Below are 18,200 nucleotides of genomic sequence, written 5' to 3'. Positions count from 1 at the left end.
AAAAAAAAAAAGACTGAGAAAAGATGAAAAACTCAGACAAAAAGTAAGAAATAAAACACCAACAGAAGCAGCTTTAAAAGAAAGAAAATCAACCACAGAGACTGAGAAAGAAAGAAAGAGTGAACGACAAAAGAGAGAAAGAGAGAGAGAGAGAGAGAGAGAGAGAGAGAGAGAGAGAGAGAGAGAGAGAGAGAGAGAGAGAGAGAGAGAGAGAGAGAGAGAGAGAGAGAGAGAGAGAGAGAGAGAGAGAGAGAGAGAGAGAGAGAGAGAGAGAAACAGAGCTCCATACAAAACAGTCACATCGCTAAAGCCCTGTGACGCGTCGCTACATATAAGCATGTTCCATCTTACAATTTGACAATCATTGACGTTTCTCAGACACTTCGTCCACTTCTCAGACTGACTCTCTCAGTCCTTCTTTCTTCTTTTCCGTTTCTGCTTCCATTACTACATCCAATCTCTCAAACCACCACCAACCACTCGCTCCTCACACAGCAGCAACATGCCGTCATCTGGAACGCCCAAGAAGCGCAGCCTGGCAGACGAGTTGGCGCGCCTCACCGATCCGACGCCCGTCCACGAGGACCCCGAAGCAATGGACGGAGGAGCAGCAGCAGCCGACCACGACCAGGACGGCGAGTTTGACTATGGCGACGCGTCGGCGGCACATTCAGGTAGTAGGTTTCACCAATGGAGGGCGGAGCATTGAGGATCCAGGGATGGAGGAGCGGTTCGTAATGGAGAGAGCGCAGTGAAGGGGAAGCCACATGGAAACACATGGAGAGGATCAACACAAACCAACAGTCAACGCAAGCGACAGATGAATCAATGGAGTGACGCAAACTCACAGCATGCACCGACAAACTACTGCAGGTGGCGTCGGAAGCGCAATGCTGCGCGGACTGGATGCAGCGAGCGATCCAAAGTACGCGGGAAAGCCAGTCTCACGGCGAAGCCTCATGTCCGACGACGATGATCAAGATGAAGATGATCAAGATGAAGATGATCAAGATGATGATCAAGATGATGAAGACGAGTTCGAGGACGAGGACGAGGACGAGGTCGAAGACGAGGATGCTGACGAGGGTGCGTTCAGCGCTGCTCTGAAGCGATTCAGCAAGGCTTCAGCACCATCCTCACGACGTGCTCAGGCTCGTGCTCAAGATGATGAGGACGAAGACGACGACGACGACGATGAGGACGACGAGGACGAGGACGAGGACGACGATGATGGCCTGCCGCACTTTGGCGGTCCCAGCAACTCGCTCAGCTCGGAACTCATGCAGATGGAAAAGCAGATGGCAGACGAAATCCGCGCCATGGAAAACGAGGAGGCGCAGTCCATGCAGGCGCTCTCATCCACCGTCCAGTCCGACATTGTCAAGGGCCAGCACGCTCGCACACAAACCAAGCTGTTTGACAGCTTTTTGGAAACACGCATTCGTCTCCAAAGCGTCGTGACGGTGGCCAACCGCATGCCGCATCCCGATAAACTCCCAGCCTTCGCCCGGGAAGGCGGCGACCAGACTCAGCAAGCACTCAGCAGTGTTCAAACCGAAGTGGCTGATTTGCTTGACAAGATGCTTGATTTGCAACAGGTAATGGTTGGCTCGCCGGAGCTTGATATGAAGGGGAAACAGTCAGGGGCAAGAACGACAATTTCCCAATCACTGACTGGGTTTTTTTTCGAGCAGAGTCTTTTCCAACAAAACCCCGAGGTTGCGTCCGTGGCAGTCCCCCGATCAAAGCGACGACAATCCACCGAGGAGTATTGGCAATCCATGAGCGGAACTCACAAGCGGTACGACGAAAATAACATCATCTTCATTTCGACTTTTAGTATTGCAATCTGCGCACGCTCACATGCTTCGCCTGGCTTGCTTCTCAGATTCAAGCCATTCTTTGAAAACACGATCGAAAAATGGAATTCCAAGATCCAATTGGCCGCAGGCGGCGCAGGAGCCAAAAAGTTCAAGGCACTCAACCAGAGCGTGCTGGGCCAAATTTCACAAGTCATGACGGGCAAAGATCGCCTCATCCGTCGGTCTCAATTGAAACGCGGCAGCTACCGTGTTTTGGGCGAGGTAAGACATTGTCGTGCATTGCCTCGGCGTGCTTTGCTTGATTCAAGGCACAAACCCTTCGTTTACTTCTCAGGACGAGCACGATACGGACAAGGGCGACGAGTACGACGAAGAAATCTTTGATGACCAGGATCTTTACCAACAGCTGTTGCGTGAACTCATCGAGCGTCGCACATCCGGCATGGATACTGGTGCGTTTTGGAGAAGTGTACTTTTGCCACTTCGCATTGTTTCTGACACGTCTAACAAACACCATTCCATCTGCAGATGACACAAGTGCAATGGGCAAGCAGTGGGTCGAAATCCAAAAGCTTCGTGCCAAGAACAAGCGAAAAGTCGACACTAAAGCCAGCAAAGGCCGCAAGCTTCGGTACTGCATGCTTTGTTTTGTTGATTTGGGTCGCGCGTGTATTACCCCCTCCCTTGGCAAGACGTCTCTCACTCTGTCTCTTGTTGTGTGTCCTTGTCCAACTCAGTTTCCAACCACACGAAAAGCTTGTCAACTTTATGGCGCCAGTTGATCGAACGACATGGACGGAGCAAGCCCGCACCGATCTGTTTACATCGTTGTTTGGCAAGACTGCAGCGGCCACTGCACACTGAGTCACATGATTTGGAGGCGACTGCTTGGGTTTTAATGAACAATAGAACAACCAGCTGTTTTTTTTAACTGTTATCACACGCTGTTTACTTGCTACTTGGCGTCTGTTGCTCTTGCTGCTTTCGCCGTTCAATCCGCTCGCACTTCGGGCAATGATCGGGGTTGTAACATGCACGGTGCATGACTGTGAAGCACCGGGGACAGGCGGCAGTGTCCTGCTGGAACGGATACAGAACGGTCGAGTCTTCGCAGCTTTCGCAGATGAAGCCCTTGGCCTGGCAAAGCTGGGACGAACCAAAAAAAAAAAAAAAAAAAAATAGTACATGGATTGAGTGGGGTGACTTGATCGCATTCGAAGCCAGAAACAAACTAAACACTTTCAAAAGCTGCGCACATACCTCACAAACCGACGTGATGTGTTTAAAGAAGGTCGCCCGGAACTTTTCCAATCGTGGCAGCAGCGTGCCCGCATTCAAGTCAAGCAAGTCTTGCAAACTATAAAGCGTAGAGGACTCGATCAAGTGCATCCGGCCTGTCAACTGCACGAGCGGATTGGTTGGTTGGCAACAGAAGTTGATAATACGCAATCGATAATCTCCAACTTACCGATTTCTTCGAAATCAATTTGGTAGCATTCCGGCAAGTGACAATGAAGCCGCGCATGCTGCAAAGTTGCTCGCGCAATTTCTACAAGCACGGAACAAACATTGCAATGAGTTTCACAGCGAACAAAGCGACAACAGAGCTGCGCGAAAACCGACAAACCTTGGCATCCCGAAGCTCTTCGACGTAGTTGAACAATTTCGGATTGACGCGCTCGACAAGAAGAATGGGTTTGCGCTCAAGAAGAGTGAGCAATTGCTTGGAGGTTTTGCTGACCTTGTACTGCTTAAAGTCCCAGTTGTGGATGACACGAGCGGGGATCACTTGCATCCCATTCCAATGACACTCGTCGCAATAGTACTTGCCGCTGTAGTCGCAGGTGCGAACTTCCGCAAACAGGCCTTCTAAAAAACAAAAAACAAAAACAAAAACACCGCAAACAAACGAACAAAACAAAAGTCACAAACGCATCGTCACCTGTCACAATCTGTTCAAAACTCAATCTCATACTAAAGCCAATGGGACGGTGGCATTCAAAGCACTTGTAATCTTGCTGATCCAGTCCGTTTTCCGGGCAAATGGACAGTTGGTACGACGCATGCTCAGCTTCCAGGCTGGGACATTCGGAGGCGATGGCTCCCATGCACTTTTTGTGGACATTCAAGCCGCATTCTTTCCACAAGCATTATAGGAAGAAAGGTGGCGAAAAAAAAAAGGAGGACAGCAGTCAGTCGCGCATTCGCACGCATCATCGAAAAGCTCACAGCACCAAATGCACAACAACAAACCTTGACAACGGTACCCTTGACGATACACGCCCCAGATGAAGCTCGAGCATTGATCGCAGAAGGTCGGCACGGAATAATTCGCAACCTTGAAATGGTGGCCCTGGTTTTGCATTTCTTCTTCAGCAAGCGCAGCGGACGCGGCTGCTTCGCTATCCCGCAGCTCCCAATCACGAAGACGCAGCTGCACCAGCTTTTCCACCAAATGCTTCTTTTCGTCTGCGGGCAGGGAGGGAGAGTTGAGGTTGGCACGCAACCGTGCTTCGAGCTGGGAGACTTCCGTTGAGATTGCATTTAGCTCGAGTTGGCGACCGCTCACATCTGAGGCGCTCGAGTCGTTGGTGCTCGAAGCGGCAGCCAACATGCCCGATGAGTTGTTTGGGCTGTGGCCGAGTCGCTGCTGCACAAAGTTATGGAAGGGGAAATCGTCGTCCAGAGCTTCCAGGAGTGCAGAGTCGTCAATGTTCGAGGACGACGGCGCGTGCATCACAATAGGAGCGCCGCGCATTGCTGGCGGTGGCGCATTTGGCTTGGCGGAGGGCGAGGCGGTAGTGCGGGTGGAGGTTGAGGACTGTGAGTGATTGTAAGTCGGAGGCGCCCCTTTCGAGGATGTTGTTGGGGCCTGAACTTTGACAGGGACCTGTTGCACCGGAAGCGGCGCCGAGGTGGTCACTGGAAAGGTCGAAAATGGGACGGAGGAGACGGTGGACTGCGCTTCGTTCCCCTTGCTGATGAGCTTTTGAAGAATGCCTCCGTATTCAGCCTCCTTCAAAACAGAGATTGTCAACGAGTGCTCTCGCCGTGTTTCAACGGGAGAGAGCAGGTCGGATGATTGAGCCGACGTTGAATCCGTCGATGTGGCGCTGCCCGCACCTGCACTTTCGCTGGACGAGGATTGAACAGCCTGCTCGTTTTCAGCGTCACGCGTAATCTCGTCGATTAGTGCCTCAAACATTGTCTGGTTGGCCACAACGGGTCCCGAACGGAACTGGTTGCTTGGCACCTTGGCAGGTTCGCTGGCCAAATTGCGAGGAGGTTTGAGGGCTTTCTCTTCTGCTTGCTGCTGGGCTTGGAAGGAGCTGGAACGACTGGTGTCGCGAGAGCTGGGAGCAGACTCTTCCGTCCCAGCAGAGTGATAGCTGTCGATGGAGGTGCCCGACTCGGTGCGGGTTGTGCGAGCATCGTCTGCGCCAGCGCGAAGAACTGCTTTTGCATGGGACCCGCTCGCACCAGACTTTGATGTCTTGCGGGTTAGCGTTGCCTGGGATCCAGTAGAGGAGGAGTCGACCGGGGCAGCCGAGCTCGATGACAAGGCGGACAGGGATTGCGACAAAACACCGCCGACTCTTCCCGCCGGTTGGCTGCGAGCGAGCGGCGAGGCCGGGGGTGTATTTCGCGTTTGATTGCAAGCCTCGCACACAATCCTTCCACCGACGTGATTGTGGGCGTGGACTAGAGAGCGCGAGGGCAAGGCAGGGCAAGAAGTGAGCATCACCAGCACCAAAAGTTCGCAATGGTCTCGGAAAAAAACAAAAAAACAGCACATACCAGACTCGTCGTCAGCATAGCACGGCATAACCAGAGCTCGCATTTTATTATCCTCCAGTGGCTCTTGAGCAGATGGAAAGACCTCCTGGTCCAGACTCAGATCGTCGACATTGACTGAGAACGACACGGACGAAAGGCCTGCGGCCAACGTGATTAGGATGCCCAAGTCTTCGTCACTACGCATTACTGCATAGGAATCGTAGTACTCTCTGCGGTGAGTGCGATCGCGATCAGAGAATCAGTGAAAGAGCTCTCACGTGGGAAAACAAACCAAGCCACAGCTGCTCAACACAACAACAGAAAACCAGAGAGCATCCAAACCCAATCTCACCGGACGAGCTTTTGGTCGCGCAGCAGGACGGTGAGGTAACTCTCCAGGGTAGATTCATTCAGAGCCAAGCGCATCCAGCCACGACACTTGCCCATCGTCGTGTGCACATTGTAGAGCTTGCTGAGTCGCTCAATGGCGTGCTTGCTTGAGATGTGCTGGAGTAAATCCCACCACGCATTTGCCTGTGCGACGCGTTTTGCGTCAAACAGCCCTTGTTCCTTGATGCCATGCAGAAACACACGTTCGAGCTGTGTGCAGAATTGAATCAGATGCTTGTCTCCCGTTGCGATGCGCGACTGCTCGACTGCGAATGTCAATTGGAGCTGTTGAAGGACGTACAATTGTGAGTAATGTTGCAGATCGGATGAAACAATGTTTTTTGGAGTGTTTCTGAGCTGTTTTTTTTTTTTTGTTTTTTTTTTTTTTTGTTTTCGGTTCTCTGCTGCAATTCCGATTTTCGCTGCAACTTGCAATCCAATGCCAATACATGCAACTGCTCGAATAATGACTTGATGAACTTTGCTCGGTGCGATGCATTGGAGGTCGAGTGTGGATGTGGAAGAGGTCTCGCTTACCAGACGCATGACCTTGGCGAGCGACTGGACGAGCTCACTGCGCTCTGCCGTGCCGTCGTGCTCGTCATCAGCGCCCCCTGCGAGCTCTGAGAGAAGCAAGTCAAACAACAAGCAGTGAGAGTCTGAGAGTCGGACGAACGCGAGTCCCAAGTTGCCGGTCCCCCGTCTCTCTCTCTTCCCATACAAGCACTCAAAGCACTCAATCTCTCACTCACTCGCTCCATGTCAAGCAATACAAAAAAAAAAAGCAACAAACAAACGAGGTCTAACTTGCTGTTCAAGTGGATCAAAGTTTGACGTACGTTTAAACCAGCGCGACATGTTGAAGCACAGAACCAGAAAAAAAAACTGAGAAAAACAAAACAAAACAAAAACAAAGACTGAGAACTGAGCAAAACAAGACGTGAGCAGAATAAGAATACGAATGGTGTGCGTTGGCTTGTTGATCATTTTCATTTCTCATTGCGTCTCAGCAAATCTGAGCTCTGAGCTCAGTCAGTCAGTCTGTATTTTTGTTTTTGTTTGGAAAATGGACGTGCCAATCCCTTCCTCAGCGGGCACGAGCACTGCACCTTCTACTGGCACTAATATCAACCCATCATCAAGTAGTAGTAGCAGTAGCAGTAGTGGCAGTACTGGTGATGGTCCATACGGCTCCAGCTCGAGCTACAGCGTCGAGTTGCCGGTCGACGTGCTCTGCGCCGTCTTTGTGCACTTGGACGAGCCGCGCGACCTGCTCAGCTGCGAACGCGTCTGCAAGCAGTGGATGATTGCATCGCGCATCTGCCTCAACCTGCACTGGCGGCTGCTCTTCCAGCGCACGTTCGGTCGCTGCCGCATTGGCGGGTCGCTCGTCGAGGCGCAGCTCCCAACAACGCTGCCAATCCACCACCCGACCAGTCCCTATAGTCATAATAATACTCACGCGGATGCAAGTAATGCTGCTGCTGCTGCTGCTACACAGGCACAGGCACAGACACAGGCGGTGGTCGGGGAGCAGGACGACCAGCGGTGGAACAGAGCCGCGCGCGCTGTCGAGATGAGCACTGCTGCAGCCAGGCGAGCGTTGCGCCAAGCATCCACCCAACAAGCTGCTGCTGCTGCTGCTGCTGCTGCTGCTGCTGCTGCTGCTGCGTCTGCTTCTGAAATCAGAGCCGAGGCTGGGATGGCGAGTGCCGGCGAGGGAGCAAAGGCGTCTCCAAATCATCTCAGAACGCCGCTGCCAAATCAAGACTTGACAGGTCGTCGCTCAGTGTCTCCGAGACCAATTTCACCCGATCCACATCTCCGCATCAGTAGCGCTAGTGCTGCTCAAGCGTTAGAAACCTCGCCAACCCAGGCGGCTGCCATCGACCCGCGAGTGAGCTGGCGCGCGCTCGACGACCTCACCCGCTGGTGGCTACTCACACCGCTCGACCGCGTTCGCTTCCCGCTGTCCTGTGGATTACCAGACACCGATTTGATGGAGAGCGGCCATCCGGAGAGCCAGCCTGGTGGTAGTAGTTTGTCCACCCGTTCGACAACCAGACCCACGTCGAGTGTACTCGGTCGGGGTTTGCATCTCATGCTGCCACGCATTCGGCTGACGACAGAGACAGCCAGTGTGCGCGGTGCATCCATGCCGTTATGGAGCGAGCTGGTCGTCCGTGAAATGGCCGCCTTTTGCTCGGAGCTTGCTCCCGTTTACCACGTCTTGTTTGACTTTTTGTCTCAAGAGCAACAGCAACAACAGCAGCAACAGCAGCAACAGCAGCAACAGCAGCAACAGCAACAACAGCAGCAGTCTACTCTTTCGGCATCGACGGTACCGCCTTCCCCAGCCTGGTCGCACCATCAGCCAGCATCCAACTCTAGCCGAATGCCCTGGCGATTGTGCCTGCTTGGCAAGCCTGCCACAGCCCAAGAAAGCGCCCTGCGTAGCAGCTTTCGGCTTGAGCGCACTCGCGTGCGTGCTCTGAGCGCTCAGCAGTGCGGTCTGCTCCGAGAGCACTGGGCCGTCCCCATGCACGACCTGCCGTTGCATGGAAGTGAAGAATACCTTGACGACTGGGACGGCACGGAAGGCAGTTTCCGAAGCGCCCACAGCGAGGATTCTATCGACTCTATCAACAGCGCTTCGTCCGAATCTTCATCGTTCCATCCACCAAAACCAGTCGTGCAGCCTCTGTCCCATAACGATCTCTCGTCGCTCACTGAGCCGTTTGGTGCCTCTTCCCCAGCAAGCCCAGCAAGCCGTGGTGACAACCAGGGGCACCCTCACCCGCATCGATCGGGAAACTACCTCGGACAAATGCGCAGCCTCTCATCGTCCCAGGCGAGCCTCTTGGCCAGCCAGGACGTTGCTGTTGCGTCCAAAACGCACGGACGTGTGCCATGGCGCAGCCTCTTTGAAGACCGCTGGATTGCCGATCAGTGGGCTGACGCGATCGACTTTGATGTGCGGAAGCTCGGCGAGTCTGGTTGGTGCGGTCCTCCCGACGAAAGCGAGCTCCCTCTGCACACGTTGATTGTTTCTGCTGCGTTCGGAACGCGCACTCCCAGTGCCGAAGAAGTGAAACGTCTATTCGAGTCCGTTCTCAGCCCGCTGCCTGAAGAAGCGGCGGATTTGGTCAGTGTTGAAGTACTGCCCGACTGGCGACCGCGCACCCTGCTCTCCGAAGTTGTTCGCCTCTGGCAGAGCGCATGCACTGAAGCTGGCCTGAGCAATCCAATGGTTGCCGGCGCGCACGAGGACGCCATCGCTGCGGCGGAAGGGGATTCGCATCACCATCCGTCCAACACTCCTCACTTCCATCATCACAGCAGCCACAACCAAGAATCGCTCGACATGCTGAGCAAGGTCGCATCCTCCCCGGCATTGCTGAGCCTGAGCGCGGCCGATGCGTCGACTGATCCAGCAGCACCTTCAGCCGCGCATCCGACCTCCATCTCGTCCAGCAGTAGTCGGCGAGCCAGCAAAGGCAAGGATTCTGCAAAGCACATTCTAGCAGCACTTCAGGACGAGCGGGAAGCTGCGCTGTTTGCTGCCAAACAACAAGACGCACGAAAACTGGACTTGCTCGAAACTTTACTCGCATCATCATCAACGACCGCCTCTATTGCTACTGGTTCGTCCGGCAATCACAGCGGTACCTCGACTCCGGTCAGTTCCAGAGGCGCAACCAACCGCAAGAGCATCACCGCAGTTCGGCAGTGGATTCAACAGGAGCTGCAGGCTGTGGCAGCGGGTCTCGAGAGCGCACGCCCCCACCTTTCTCAATTGTACAACGTGTGCATTCGAGCACGCTCGTGCGTGCACTTTGACGCTCGCGAGCATTGCCGGATTCGGTCGGAGCCGTCCAAGCCAAAGCCCGTGATTCCAGTGCTGCCTGCCTTTGACGTGCCGCAAGTCAAGGTGTCCTGCTGCCTCAGCTTTTTCTGCTCTGTCACGCGTCACCGCACGCTTGTTGGCTTTGGCTTTTTGAATGTGGCCCGGCTGACCGAGCGACCGACCGTTCCACTGTACCGATGATATCTAAGAATGTGTTTTCCGCCATTAAATTCAGAATCCATCCAATATAGTCTCTCTCACTTTCATACACACTGTTTTTTTCCCCCCAGTCGTCTTTCCCTTTGCTTATGCCCTTTCTTGTCGGACGCATCTTCCATTCAGCAGCCTCACGTCTCGCAGCATCGTCGTCATCAATCCCTGTTCGCCGCCTCGTTTCCTGCTCTGCGCCTCACTGCCACCACGCGCCGTCGCCACATCCAGCCATGAGCAACACTCCTCCGCCACTGAACCACCAGACAAGCACCTTTGAGCCTGCCACGGTCTCCGACAACGCTCCTGCTGCCGTCAAGAAGCGCCAAGGTGAACAAACGAGTGCTGCCATTCCCGCCAAAAATTCTCCCGCCAGATTTTGATGTCGTTCGTCTCACTCTGCTGTTCCCCTCTGCTCTGATCTGGGCCTTGTCCTGCTTTTCCAATGCAGATTACTTGCCGTGGGCAGACTATTTTATGGCCGTCGCGTTCCTGTCCGCCCAGCGCTCAAAGGACCCCTCGTCCCAAGGTTTGTGACCATTCATTCAATTGTGACTCTGTGACCCTCCTTCCTTCGAGTCTTGCCAATGCCTATTTTGCTCAATGACGATCGTCTGTTTGATACTCTATATTGATGCATGTTTTCGGGCACAGTCGGAGCGTGCATCGTCAACCAAGAGAACAAGATTGTCGGCATTGGCTACAACGGGATGCCGAATGGCTGCAACGACGACCTGCTCCCATGGGCACGCACGGCAGAGAGCCCGCTGGACACCAAATACATGTACGTGTGCCACGCAGAGCTCAACGCCGTGCTGAACAAGAATGCGAGCGACGTCAAGGGCTGCACGATTTACGTGGCGCTCTTCCCGTGCAACGAGTGCGCCAAGATTATCATCCAGTCGGGCATCAAGGAGGTCATCTACAAGTCAGACAAGTACCACGATCGCCCCGAATTTGTGGTGTCCCGGCGCTTGTTCGACATGGCAGGAATCAAGTACAGGTGAGAAAAATACTCCTGCACTGCGTATTTGGGGAACAGTTTGAGACGCTGCAACAGCTTGTTCCCGTTCTGACATTCTTCTGGAAATGCTTGGAACACAGACAACACATCCCCAAGATGAAACAAATCACCATTGATTTCGGCTCTATTGAATGAGGTTTTTGATGGGGAAAAATGGCGTTGGCAAAAAACGACAATGGATGTAATATGGTACAAAGATTCCCAAGACAAAACAAGCACATGGCTGAAACAAAACCCAAAAAGCACAATGACAAACAAAACACAAAAGAACGACAGCAAAAAAACAAAACAAACAAAACACAAACAAACAATCAAAATGGACAACGATTAACTAGCCTCAATCTCTTCTTCGTCAGTCTCACCGCCGGAACTGTCTTCCTGCGCAGGAGACATTGCACCGGACGGCTGAGGAGTGACAGTGGAAGGGGAAGTGGCGGTAGTCGCAGGAAGGTAAGGCACGGTCGGCGGAGGCGGGCGCGCATTGTATGCCTGAGTTGTCCGATTGATGAGCGCGGCGGGGTTGACGGCTTGCGCCGATGAGCCAGCCGAGCCGGAGGTCGACAGTGTCCGCGCGTGACGGGGCGGGCCGTTGCTGCTGCCATTGTTTGACGCAGCGAGCGCAGCGGCAGGGGAGGCATTGGGCGCCTTGCGTGACGCACCCGCATCTGCTTGCACGCTCGGGTGGAGGAATGTGTACAGCAAGTCGGAATGGGCCACCTCTTCGCGCATGTTCAACAAGCCAGCCAGGAAATCATCGAGCTCCTTCATGCGCTTGAGGGAGACACTGCGCACCTGGGATCGGCCAACCACCAGCTTGGCTGGGAAGAACGGCATGCGCGAAACGTCCATCGGGAAGGTGGCGGTGAGCTTTTGGTAAAACTCGTCAAACTGGTGGAACCGGCGCGTCAGAGTGTACTCGTTGCCGTTCATGAGCGACACCTTCATCACATAGACGTAGTACTTGTCTGGGTTCCAGACCTTCTCGACGGAAGCCACCTTGACGCTAAACACGCGCGGTTCGGTGGCGGCAGAGTACTTGTTGGGCATGAACGACAGAGTGTCCAAGCTGACAGCTTTGCCCGGTGACGAGCCAGTGAACTTGACCTGGGCGACGTTGTGAATGAAAAAGTTGATTTGGGTGAATTTGGACGACAGGGATTCGTCAATGAGCTTGCGGAATTGCTCGTCCGCCTCCTTTTCCGATGCCGACAGGAAGAGGGCATCCACAACATAGGCCAAATCCTTCTCTTCACGCAGCTCAGGGATGCCGGACGACATCATCTGTATGAATGCGAGCGAAAGAACGAATGACAAAAACAAAACAACATAAAAGTGAGCCAAAAACCAACTCTGGAACAACCCTCATCCCCTCTGTAGTTTTGCGCCCTGCACACTTGTTGCGCTTACCATGCCGAGAAGATTCACAAACAGCGAGGCGTGACGACGAAGAACATTGTAGGCAGTGCAGCACAACGCCTCAAAGTCTTTGAAACGCTGGTTGAACTTTTCGCCGCCGTTGATGACGTACGCAAAGCCAGGCGTCAGGATGAACGGAGCGCGGTCGCGCTTGAAGCTGCCAAACCGTTGCGCGTTGCCGAGGAACTTGCCAAAGTCAATGTGGAAGAGATGACCCGATTTCGTCACCATAATGTTGTCGTTGTGACGATCGCAAATGCCGAGCACGTAGGTGGCAACGCAGTAGCCTGCGCACGAGGCAGTAAAGTTGCTCACCGCCTTGTCGTAGGCCTCGTCTGACTGGTTGTGCTTTCGCAGCCAGTCGGCGAGCGGGCGATCCTTGAACGAGCCGGCGAGGCCGACTTCCTCCGTTTCAATCCGGCGCAACGTGTCCGAGTTCATGACCATCTCGACCATGCCCGAGTCACTGCCAGTGGCCAGGCAACGGTAGGTAATCATCTTCAGGTCGAGGCCTTCGCGCAGCCACAGCTTGTCCATGATGCGAATCATTTGCAGCGTGATCATGTCTTGGCGCAAATCATCACCGACCTTGTAAATGACATTGATGGGGCTGCCAAGCGGGTCGGCATTCCGGAAGACGACACGCAGCGGAAGCGTCTTGGAATTAAAGTACGAACACTGCTCGACGTTGATGCCCGCCACTTCCTGGCTCGGATTGAGCGGCAGACGAACCGACGCGGAAGATGCAGCGGCGGAGGCAACGCTCACTTCGCCAGAGGCTCCAGCAGCGCCGTTCAATGCTCCAGTAGACGCTTCAATCCACGTCATGTCCGCCGCTGTGCGATGCATCTCTTCTTGCAGGACTTGCGGTCGCTGTGCGTCTTTGGCCTCGCGAACTGACACTGCCGAGCGAGACAGCAAAGCACAGAGCTGCAGCTGACGCGCCAGTTCGCTGCGCATGGCCGAGCCACACGCGGCAAGCAGGGCTTCGAGCACCAGTTCGCACCGGCGAGCGAATTGCGGATTAATGTTCATGTCAGCCTTCAGGCACCAGAACAGCTGCAGTCCGATGCGACAGCTGCCAAGAGCACGGTGAATGAGGAAGCGGAGCAGGGCCGAGTCGTGGAAGGTTTCGTACTTGAGTCCTTGAACGAGCTGCGGGAGACAATCGCACAAGTCGTCGTCGCTCAACGCCGACATCCATTCAATGGCCGTTTCTCGGACACGCGTGTCGGGGTACTTGGCGTGAAGCAGCTCCAGAGCAGCGACCGGTGACAGGGGTGTCCACTCCTGAAGCAGTCGATGCACGTCAGTCACGCTCAGCGGGTCTAGCGCTCGGAAGGAGAGCAAAACACGAGGCAGCGCCTGCGGATGGCTGATGAGTTCGTTGCGCTCAGCCCAAAACCGCTTCTTGTCCGCGTCGTCGAGCGGCACAAACTGGTTTCGCTGCGATGTGGACTCTGGGGAAGGCCGCGCTGCGCCAGCGCCAGTTGGACGGGACCTGTTGCTTGCAGCAGCAGAGCGCTGCACGGGGCCAGAGGTCGAGCTGGATTGCTGTTGCCGGAATCGGTGGCGACCTTTGATGATGGTGAGGGCGCTCGGGTGCAACACGGGCACTGGGTGGGTGTCGAGATCCACCTGCAGCAGCGCACACTCGTCGTGGGCGCTGTTGGCTTGCGTGGTGCCGATGGGATCGGCAGGACCATCCGGCCACATTCCAAGCAAGTACCGGCCTGTCGAGAGCAGGAAGCGAAAGTTGAACATTGGCAAGCTCACCCACCCCAAAGGGACGCCGGCGATCGAGAGAGACGCCGTCTGCGCGCTGTTATTATCCTTGCTGTCGATCTTCAACCCGAAAACGGTAAAGCAAAGCCGCGCTTCCATCGGCAAGGCTCGCATGGGGAAATTGTACTGGAGCCAACCGTCCCAGGTGCAGCGATCAAACATGCCCTTCTCCAGCAAGGTGGGCTTGGTTCGAATGGAAGGGGCGAGCAGATTGCCGCCATAGTATAGTCCAGCGTCCACGTAAAACAGATCAAACCGCATCCACGCCGCAGGAACGTGGTGAAGTGACTGGACGCAGACACGGAACTGGGTCGTCGGAATGTCACTCATCCAGGTAAACGAAGAGCCATTGTTCAGGCCGGCTGGAGCCGACGCGGCCGCAAGGGCCTGGAGCGCCGCATCGATCGTGTCGGCGTCAATCCACGAGCCCAGTTTGATGGCGTGATCCTGGTCGGCTTCCGAGGCAATCTCACCGTCCATGGACAGAGCGTACATGGCAATGACAGCAAGCAGTTGCCGGTACAGCTCGTTCATCTGCTGCCGCATCATGCCAGCCAGCATTTCGTCTGTCAACTCGCCATTCTTGGACCAAAGCATCTTTTTGCGCTGCAGAATCTCGGCTGCGCATTGCTGAATGTCGATCGTCTCGGTGGTGCCGAGCAGGGCGCACGTTGCCTTTGCCATCTGAATGAGCTGGGTTGTCTCGCGCGTGATGGCGCTCAGCTGCGATTGCTCCGAGGCGCACAGGGCCTCGATTTTGGCTTGCGTTTCCCGATAGCGGCTCAGCGTGATGGCTGCGTCCTGGAACACGGGCGAGGACGCCCACCGAGTGGTAAACTCGGCCAAGGCGTCCAGCCCTTCAGTGTCGGAGCTTTTTTGATCGCCATCCGCCATGTTGGAAAGCAGGGCGCCGTTGCTATTCCGCTGACCGGGCTGACCAGAGAGCCGCTTTTCGGCATGGGACTCGATCAAGTCATCGGGCTCAATCCGCATCAGGCTGCGATCGACATCGGGCCCGTCCACCAGAACGAGGCTGATTTCACGGTTGAACTTGCGGCAAATGTGGACGTACTCGTGCTCGGCGACAAACACGGGAAAGGCGCGTCGAGCTCCGGTGCGCTCGTGCTGTTCTGTTTCGAGGTACTCGCTCAAGCCGATGACTTTGAGTCTTGGAGACGTTAGAGCAACGCCGAGCATGCGGCAGGCGGTTTGAATCAAGTCAGCAGTGGATGTCTCAACACTGCAGGCCACATGCACGGTAGCACCTGACGGGCCTGTAATGTTCACGTCAAAGACGTCGTGAATAAATGTTTGACGTCCTCCAGCTTCGAGTTCCATGATTGGGCTGCAAATAAACCCCTTGTTCGTGTTGAATGCCGTGTGAGGGAATTCAGATCGCAGCCTACCAAGAGTGGAGAGTTTTAGATATCAAATACAAACGAGAAAAACGAAAAACGAAAAAAACGAAAAAAAAAAACGAAAAAAAAATCGCAGCATCGAGATCTTGTGTGGATTGAAAACTTACGTGCACACCATTTTGCGGAAGGCCTCCACTTCAAAGTTTTGGTTGGACGCTTTGATGGGCCGTTCTTGCAACAGGCTCACCTCCAATCGCCATCGGTTGAGGAAGAGGGACGAATTTGCTGGCAGCGTACTAGCAAGCGCAACCATCGAGGATCGACTCTCTTTCAACGCCGAAAACTTGTCTACCGATGATGCAGCGGTACCACCAGCAGCGGCAGCGGCAGCTGCAGCTGCAGCCGTGGTTGTGCGGGGCATTGTCGTGTGAGAAGGACTGCCTGATGGCTCTGGGCTGGCTACAGTGACGCTCGGTGGTGGGGCATTGTGCGGCCCGGCTGCGATATACCGTTGCTTGGACGCTTCGAGAGGAACTGGGCCTGTGTGCTTGATTAACGAAGGGGCTGAGATTGAGATGCGAGAGCCTGCAGCTCCGACAGGGCTGCGTGCTGCCGAAGGACCAGTGCTTGGTTTGATGGCCGCATATTCAACGCTGGCATTGTTCGAGGTCTGAGCAGCCATTGCAGCGGCGGGCGAGACCCGAGCAGCAGGGACGACGGTTGCATAAATCGGTTGTTGTTGGACACTCTTTGTTGGCTGTTCGACATTGAAGCTCTTTGAAGGCGTTCCCGTTTCGGCAGCACTCGTTGCCTTGAGCGCGGCCTTTGCGGCATTGGTGGATTGCAGCGACGGCGACGAGGATGACTGGATGAGGGTTGCGGGACGGGTGGGCGCGGGCGGCCTTTCAGGAGCACCCTAGTTGTTTTCAAAAGGGGAGCACAAGAGCACAAAAACAAGAACAAGCAGCGCCAACCGACACCCGTGAGACAACAGGCCGGGTTTTTCAACAACATCATACAGAAAATAGAAAAGAAAAAAAAGCGGAAAACTTACTCCGGCAGGTCGCGGAGAGCGCTGCTTGAGTTCTTCTGCGAGGGAGGTCGCGGGCGACAAAGGGGTGGCTGTTGGCGAAGCAACATCGACCGGCACAGCAGAAGCAGTGACTTGTGGTGACTTTGCCTGAGAAGCCCTCGTTTTGATTTCGTCGACAAACGAGGCGCTGGCCTGAACTGGCGACTTTGACTGCGGCGAAACGCCCGCCGACTGCTTTCCTGATGCGAGCCCGGGACTTGCCGTTGTGGGATCGAGCGAACCAGAACCAGAAGAGCCGGTGAGAGCTGCGTTCGTGCGCGCCGAGGCGGATTGCGGGGTTGGGGCAGCGACGGGAGACTTGGCCGCGGTCGTTGTCGACAGAGTTGCCGCTGCAGTCTCTGTTTGCGCTGATCGCATGGACGCAGCAGCAGTCACTGCAGCAGCAGCAATAGCACTACTGGTCGCACTCGGCGCAATCGGAGCAGAGTTGGAATTGGACGGGATGGGCGATTTGCTCAGTCCTGCGCTTCCTGCAGCAGTCTGTGGTGCCAGCAATGGTGCTTGAGCTTGAGCTTGGGCTTGAGCTTGACTCTGTGGCTGCGGCTTGAGGGCACCCGCGAGCGACGATGATGACGACGACCCGCTCACACTACTCGCAGCAGGGTGACTCGTTGCGGCTGCCTTCTGAGCAGGCTGGAGTGGTGATGCATGCAATGCTCCTCCTGCTGCTCCGACTCCGAGTGACGCGGCTGCCTGCACTTTGGGCTGGAGCGCAGTGCTCAAGCGAGCGATTGCGGCAGCTTTGGATTGAGCCTGCGCCTGCGAGGACGCTTGAGGCAGTCCAGCAGCACCAGCAGCAGCACCACCAGCAGCAGATGATGAAGATGATGATGACATGGGTCCAGTGGCGGCGTCTGAGGCGGAGGACTGCTGCTGCTGCTGCTGCTGTTGGAGCAGTGCGTGAACGGACGGCGAGCGAGTCCGACTGGGTCCAGCGACTGAGGTGGAAGCAGCAGCAGCAGCAGCAGCAGCAGGGGGAGCATTAGGAGCAGCATTAGTGGTGAGCAGTGATGCTGACGAGGATGCCTGCAGCGGGCGAGTGGAGGTCGACGGCCCGTTCTGCTGGTGCTGCTGGGCTGAGGGAGGAGGAGGTCCCCCCGGCCGTCCGCCAGAGATGAGCGGCATTCGATAGAAGGACTAGATTTTGTATTGGAAGTGAGATTTGGATGAAAGTGTTTGTGGAGTGTGAGGTAGGGACAGGGGAAAGGGAAAAGAGTAGTGGAGAGGAACTGAGAATTGACTGAGAATTGAGAGTAAAGAACGATGAGTGACTGAGTGACTGAGTGAGTGGGATTAGAAACAGAACAAACAATGAAAGAGTGAGGTTGATATTGATCAATGCGGTGGGATGGAAATAGTCAAAGCAGAGGAGACTGGATGCGCAAAAAGTCAAGGAGGCGAAGGGAAGAGAGATTGAGGAATAATCTCAAGTTACCAAGTTGAATGCATGGTGGAAAGGAGATGCCGGGGCCTATGA

The 18,200-nt window shown here is 55.0% G+C and overlaps 5 protein-coding genes across 5 annotated transcripts; 3 read left to right on the top strand and 2 right to left on the bottom strand.

The window, feature by feature from the left end:
• Positions 1-423: 423 nt before the first annotated feature.
• Positions 424-2,765, top strand: CAOG_07493 (hypothetical protein). The gene is made up of 7 exons (XM_004343317.2): positions 424-674; positions 874-1,598; positions 1,695-1,801; positions 1,889-2,084; positions 2,158-2,275; positions 2,352-2,454; positions 2,561-2,765. Exons 1-7 carry the CDS (start codon positions 503-505, stop codon positions 2,685-2,687), a joined length of 1,548 nt encoding a protein of 515 aa, XP_004343367.1. The 5' UTR covers positions 424-502; the 3' UTR covers positions 2,688-2,765.
• On the bottom strand, positions 2,697-6,895 carry CAOG_07492 (differentially expressed in FDCP 8). The gene is made up of 10 exons (XM_004343316.2): positions 6,830-6,895; positions 6,528-6,613; positions 5,953-6,275; positions 5,622-5,830; positions 4,077-5,525; positions 3,799-3,960; positions 3,451-3,692; positions 3,292-3,372; positions 3,084-3,224; positions 2,697-2,969 (listed from the first exon to the last, which is right to left on the bottom strand). Exons 1-10 carry the CDS (start codon positions 6,846-6,848, stop codon positions 2,772-2,774), a joined length of 2,910 nt encoding a protein of 969 aa, XP_004343366.1. The 5' UTR covers positions 6,849-6,895; the 3' UTR covers positions 2,697-2,771.
• A 142-nt stretch (positions 6,896-7,037) lies between these two features.
• Positions 7,038-10,085, top strand: CAOG_07491 (hypothetical protein). The gene has a single exon (XM_004343315.2). The coding sequence runs from the start codon at positions 7,057-7,059 to the stop codon at positions 10,036-10,038; it is 2,982 nt and encodes a 993-aa protein (XP_004343365.1). The 5' UTR covers positions 7,038-7,056; the 3' UTR covers positions 10,039-10,085.
• A 50-nt stretch (positions 10,086-10,135) lies between these two features.
• Positions 10,136-11,342, top strand: CAOG_07490 (deoxycytidylate deaminase). The gene is made up of 4 exons (XM_004343314.2): positions 10,136-10,377; positions 10,499-10,576; positions 10,702-11,050; positions 11,152-11,342. Exons 1-4 carry the CDS (start codon positions 10,146-10,148, stop codon positions 11,204-11,206), a joined length of 714 nt encoding a protein of 237 aa, XP_004343364.2. The 5' UTR covers positions 10,136-10,145; the 3' UTR covers positions 11,207-11,342.
• CAOG_07489 (phosphoinositide-3-kinase) lies at positions 11,231-17,629 on the bottom strand. The gene is made up of 4 exons (XM_004343313.2): positions 16,685-17,629; positions 15,798-16,546; positions 12,479-15,674; positions 11,231-12,352 (listed from the first exon to the last, which is right to left on the bottom strand). The coding sequence occupies exons 1-4, from the start codon at positions 17,558-17,560 to the stop codon at positions 11,399-11,401; spliced, it is 5,775 nt and encodes a 1,924-aa protein (XP_004343363.2). The 5' UTR covers positions 17,561-17,629; the 3' UTR covers positions 11,231-11,398.
• Positions 17,630-18,200: the final 571 nt, after the last annotated feature.

Source organism: Capsaspora owczarzaki (assembly GCF_000151315.2).
Source record: "Capsaspora owczarzaki ATCC 30864 unplaced genomic scaffold supercont2.14, whole genome shotgun sequence".
In the NCBI taxonomy this organism is placed as follows: domain Eukaryota; class Filasterea; order Ministeriida; family Capsasporidae; genus Capsaspora; species Capsaspora owczarzaki.
Note: the sequence above shows the minus strand (reverse complement) of the source record. Positions and strands in the feature narration are given on the sequence as shown.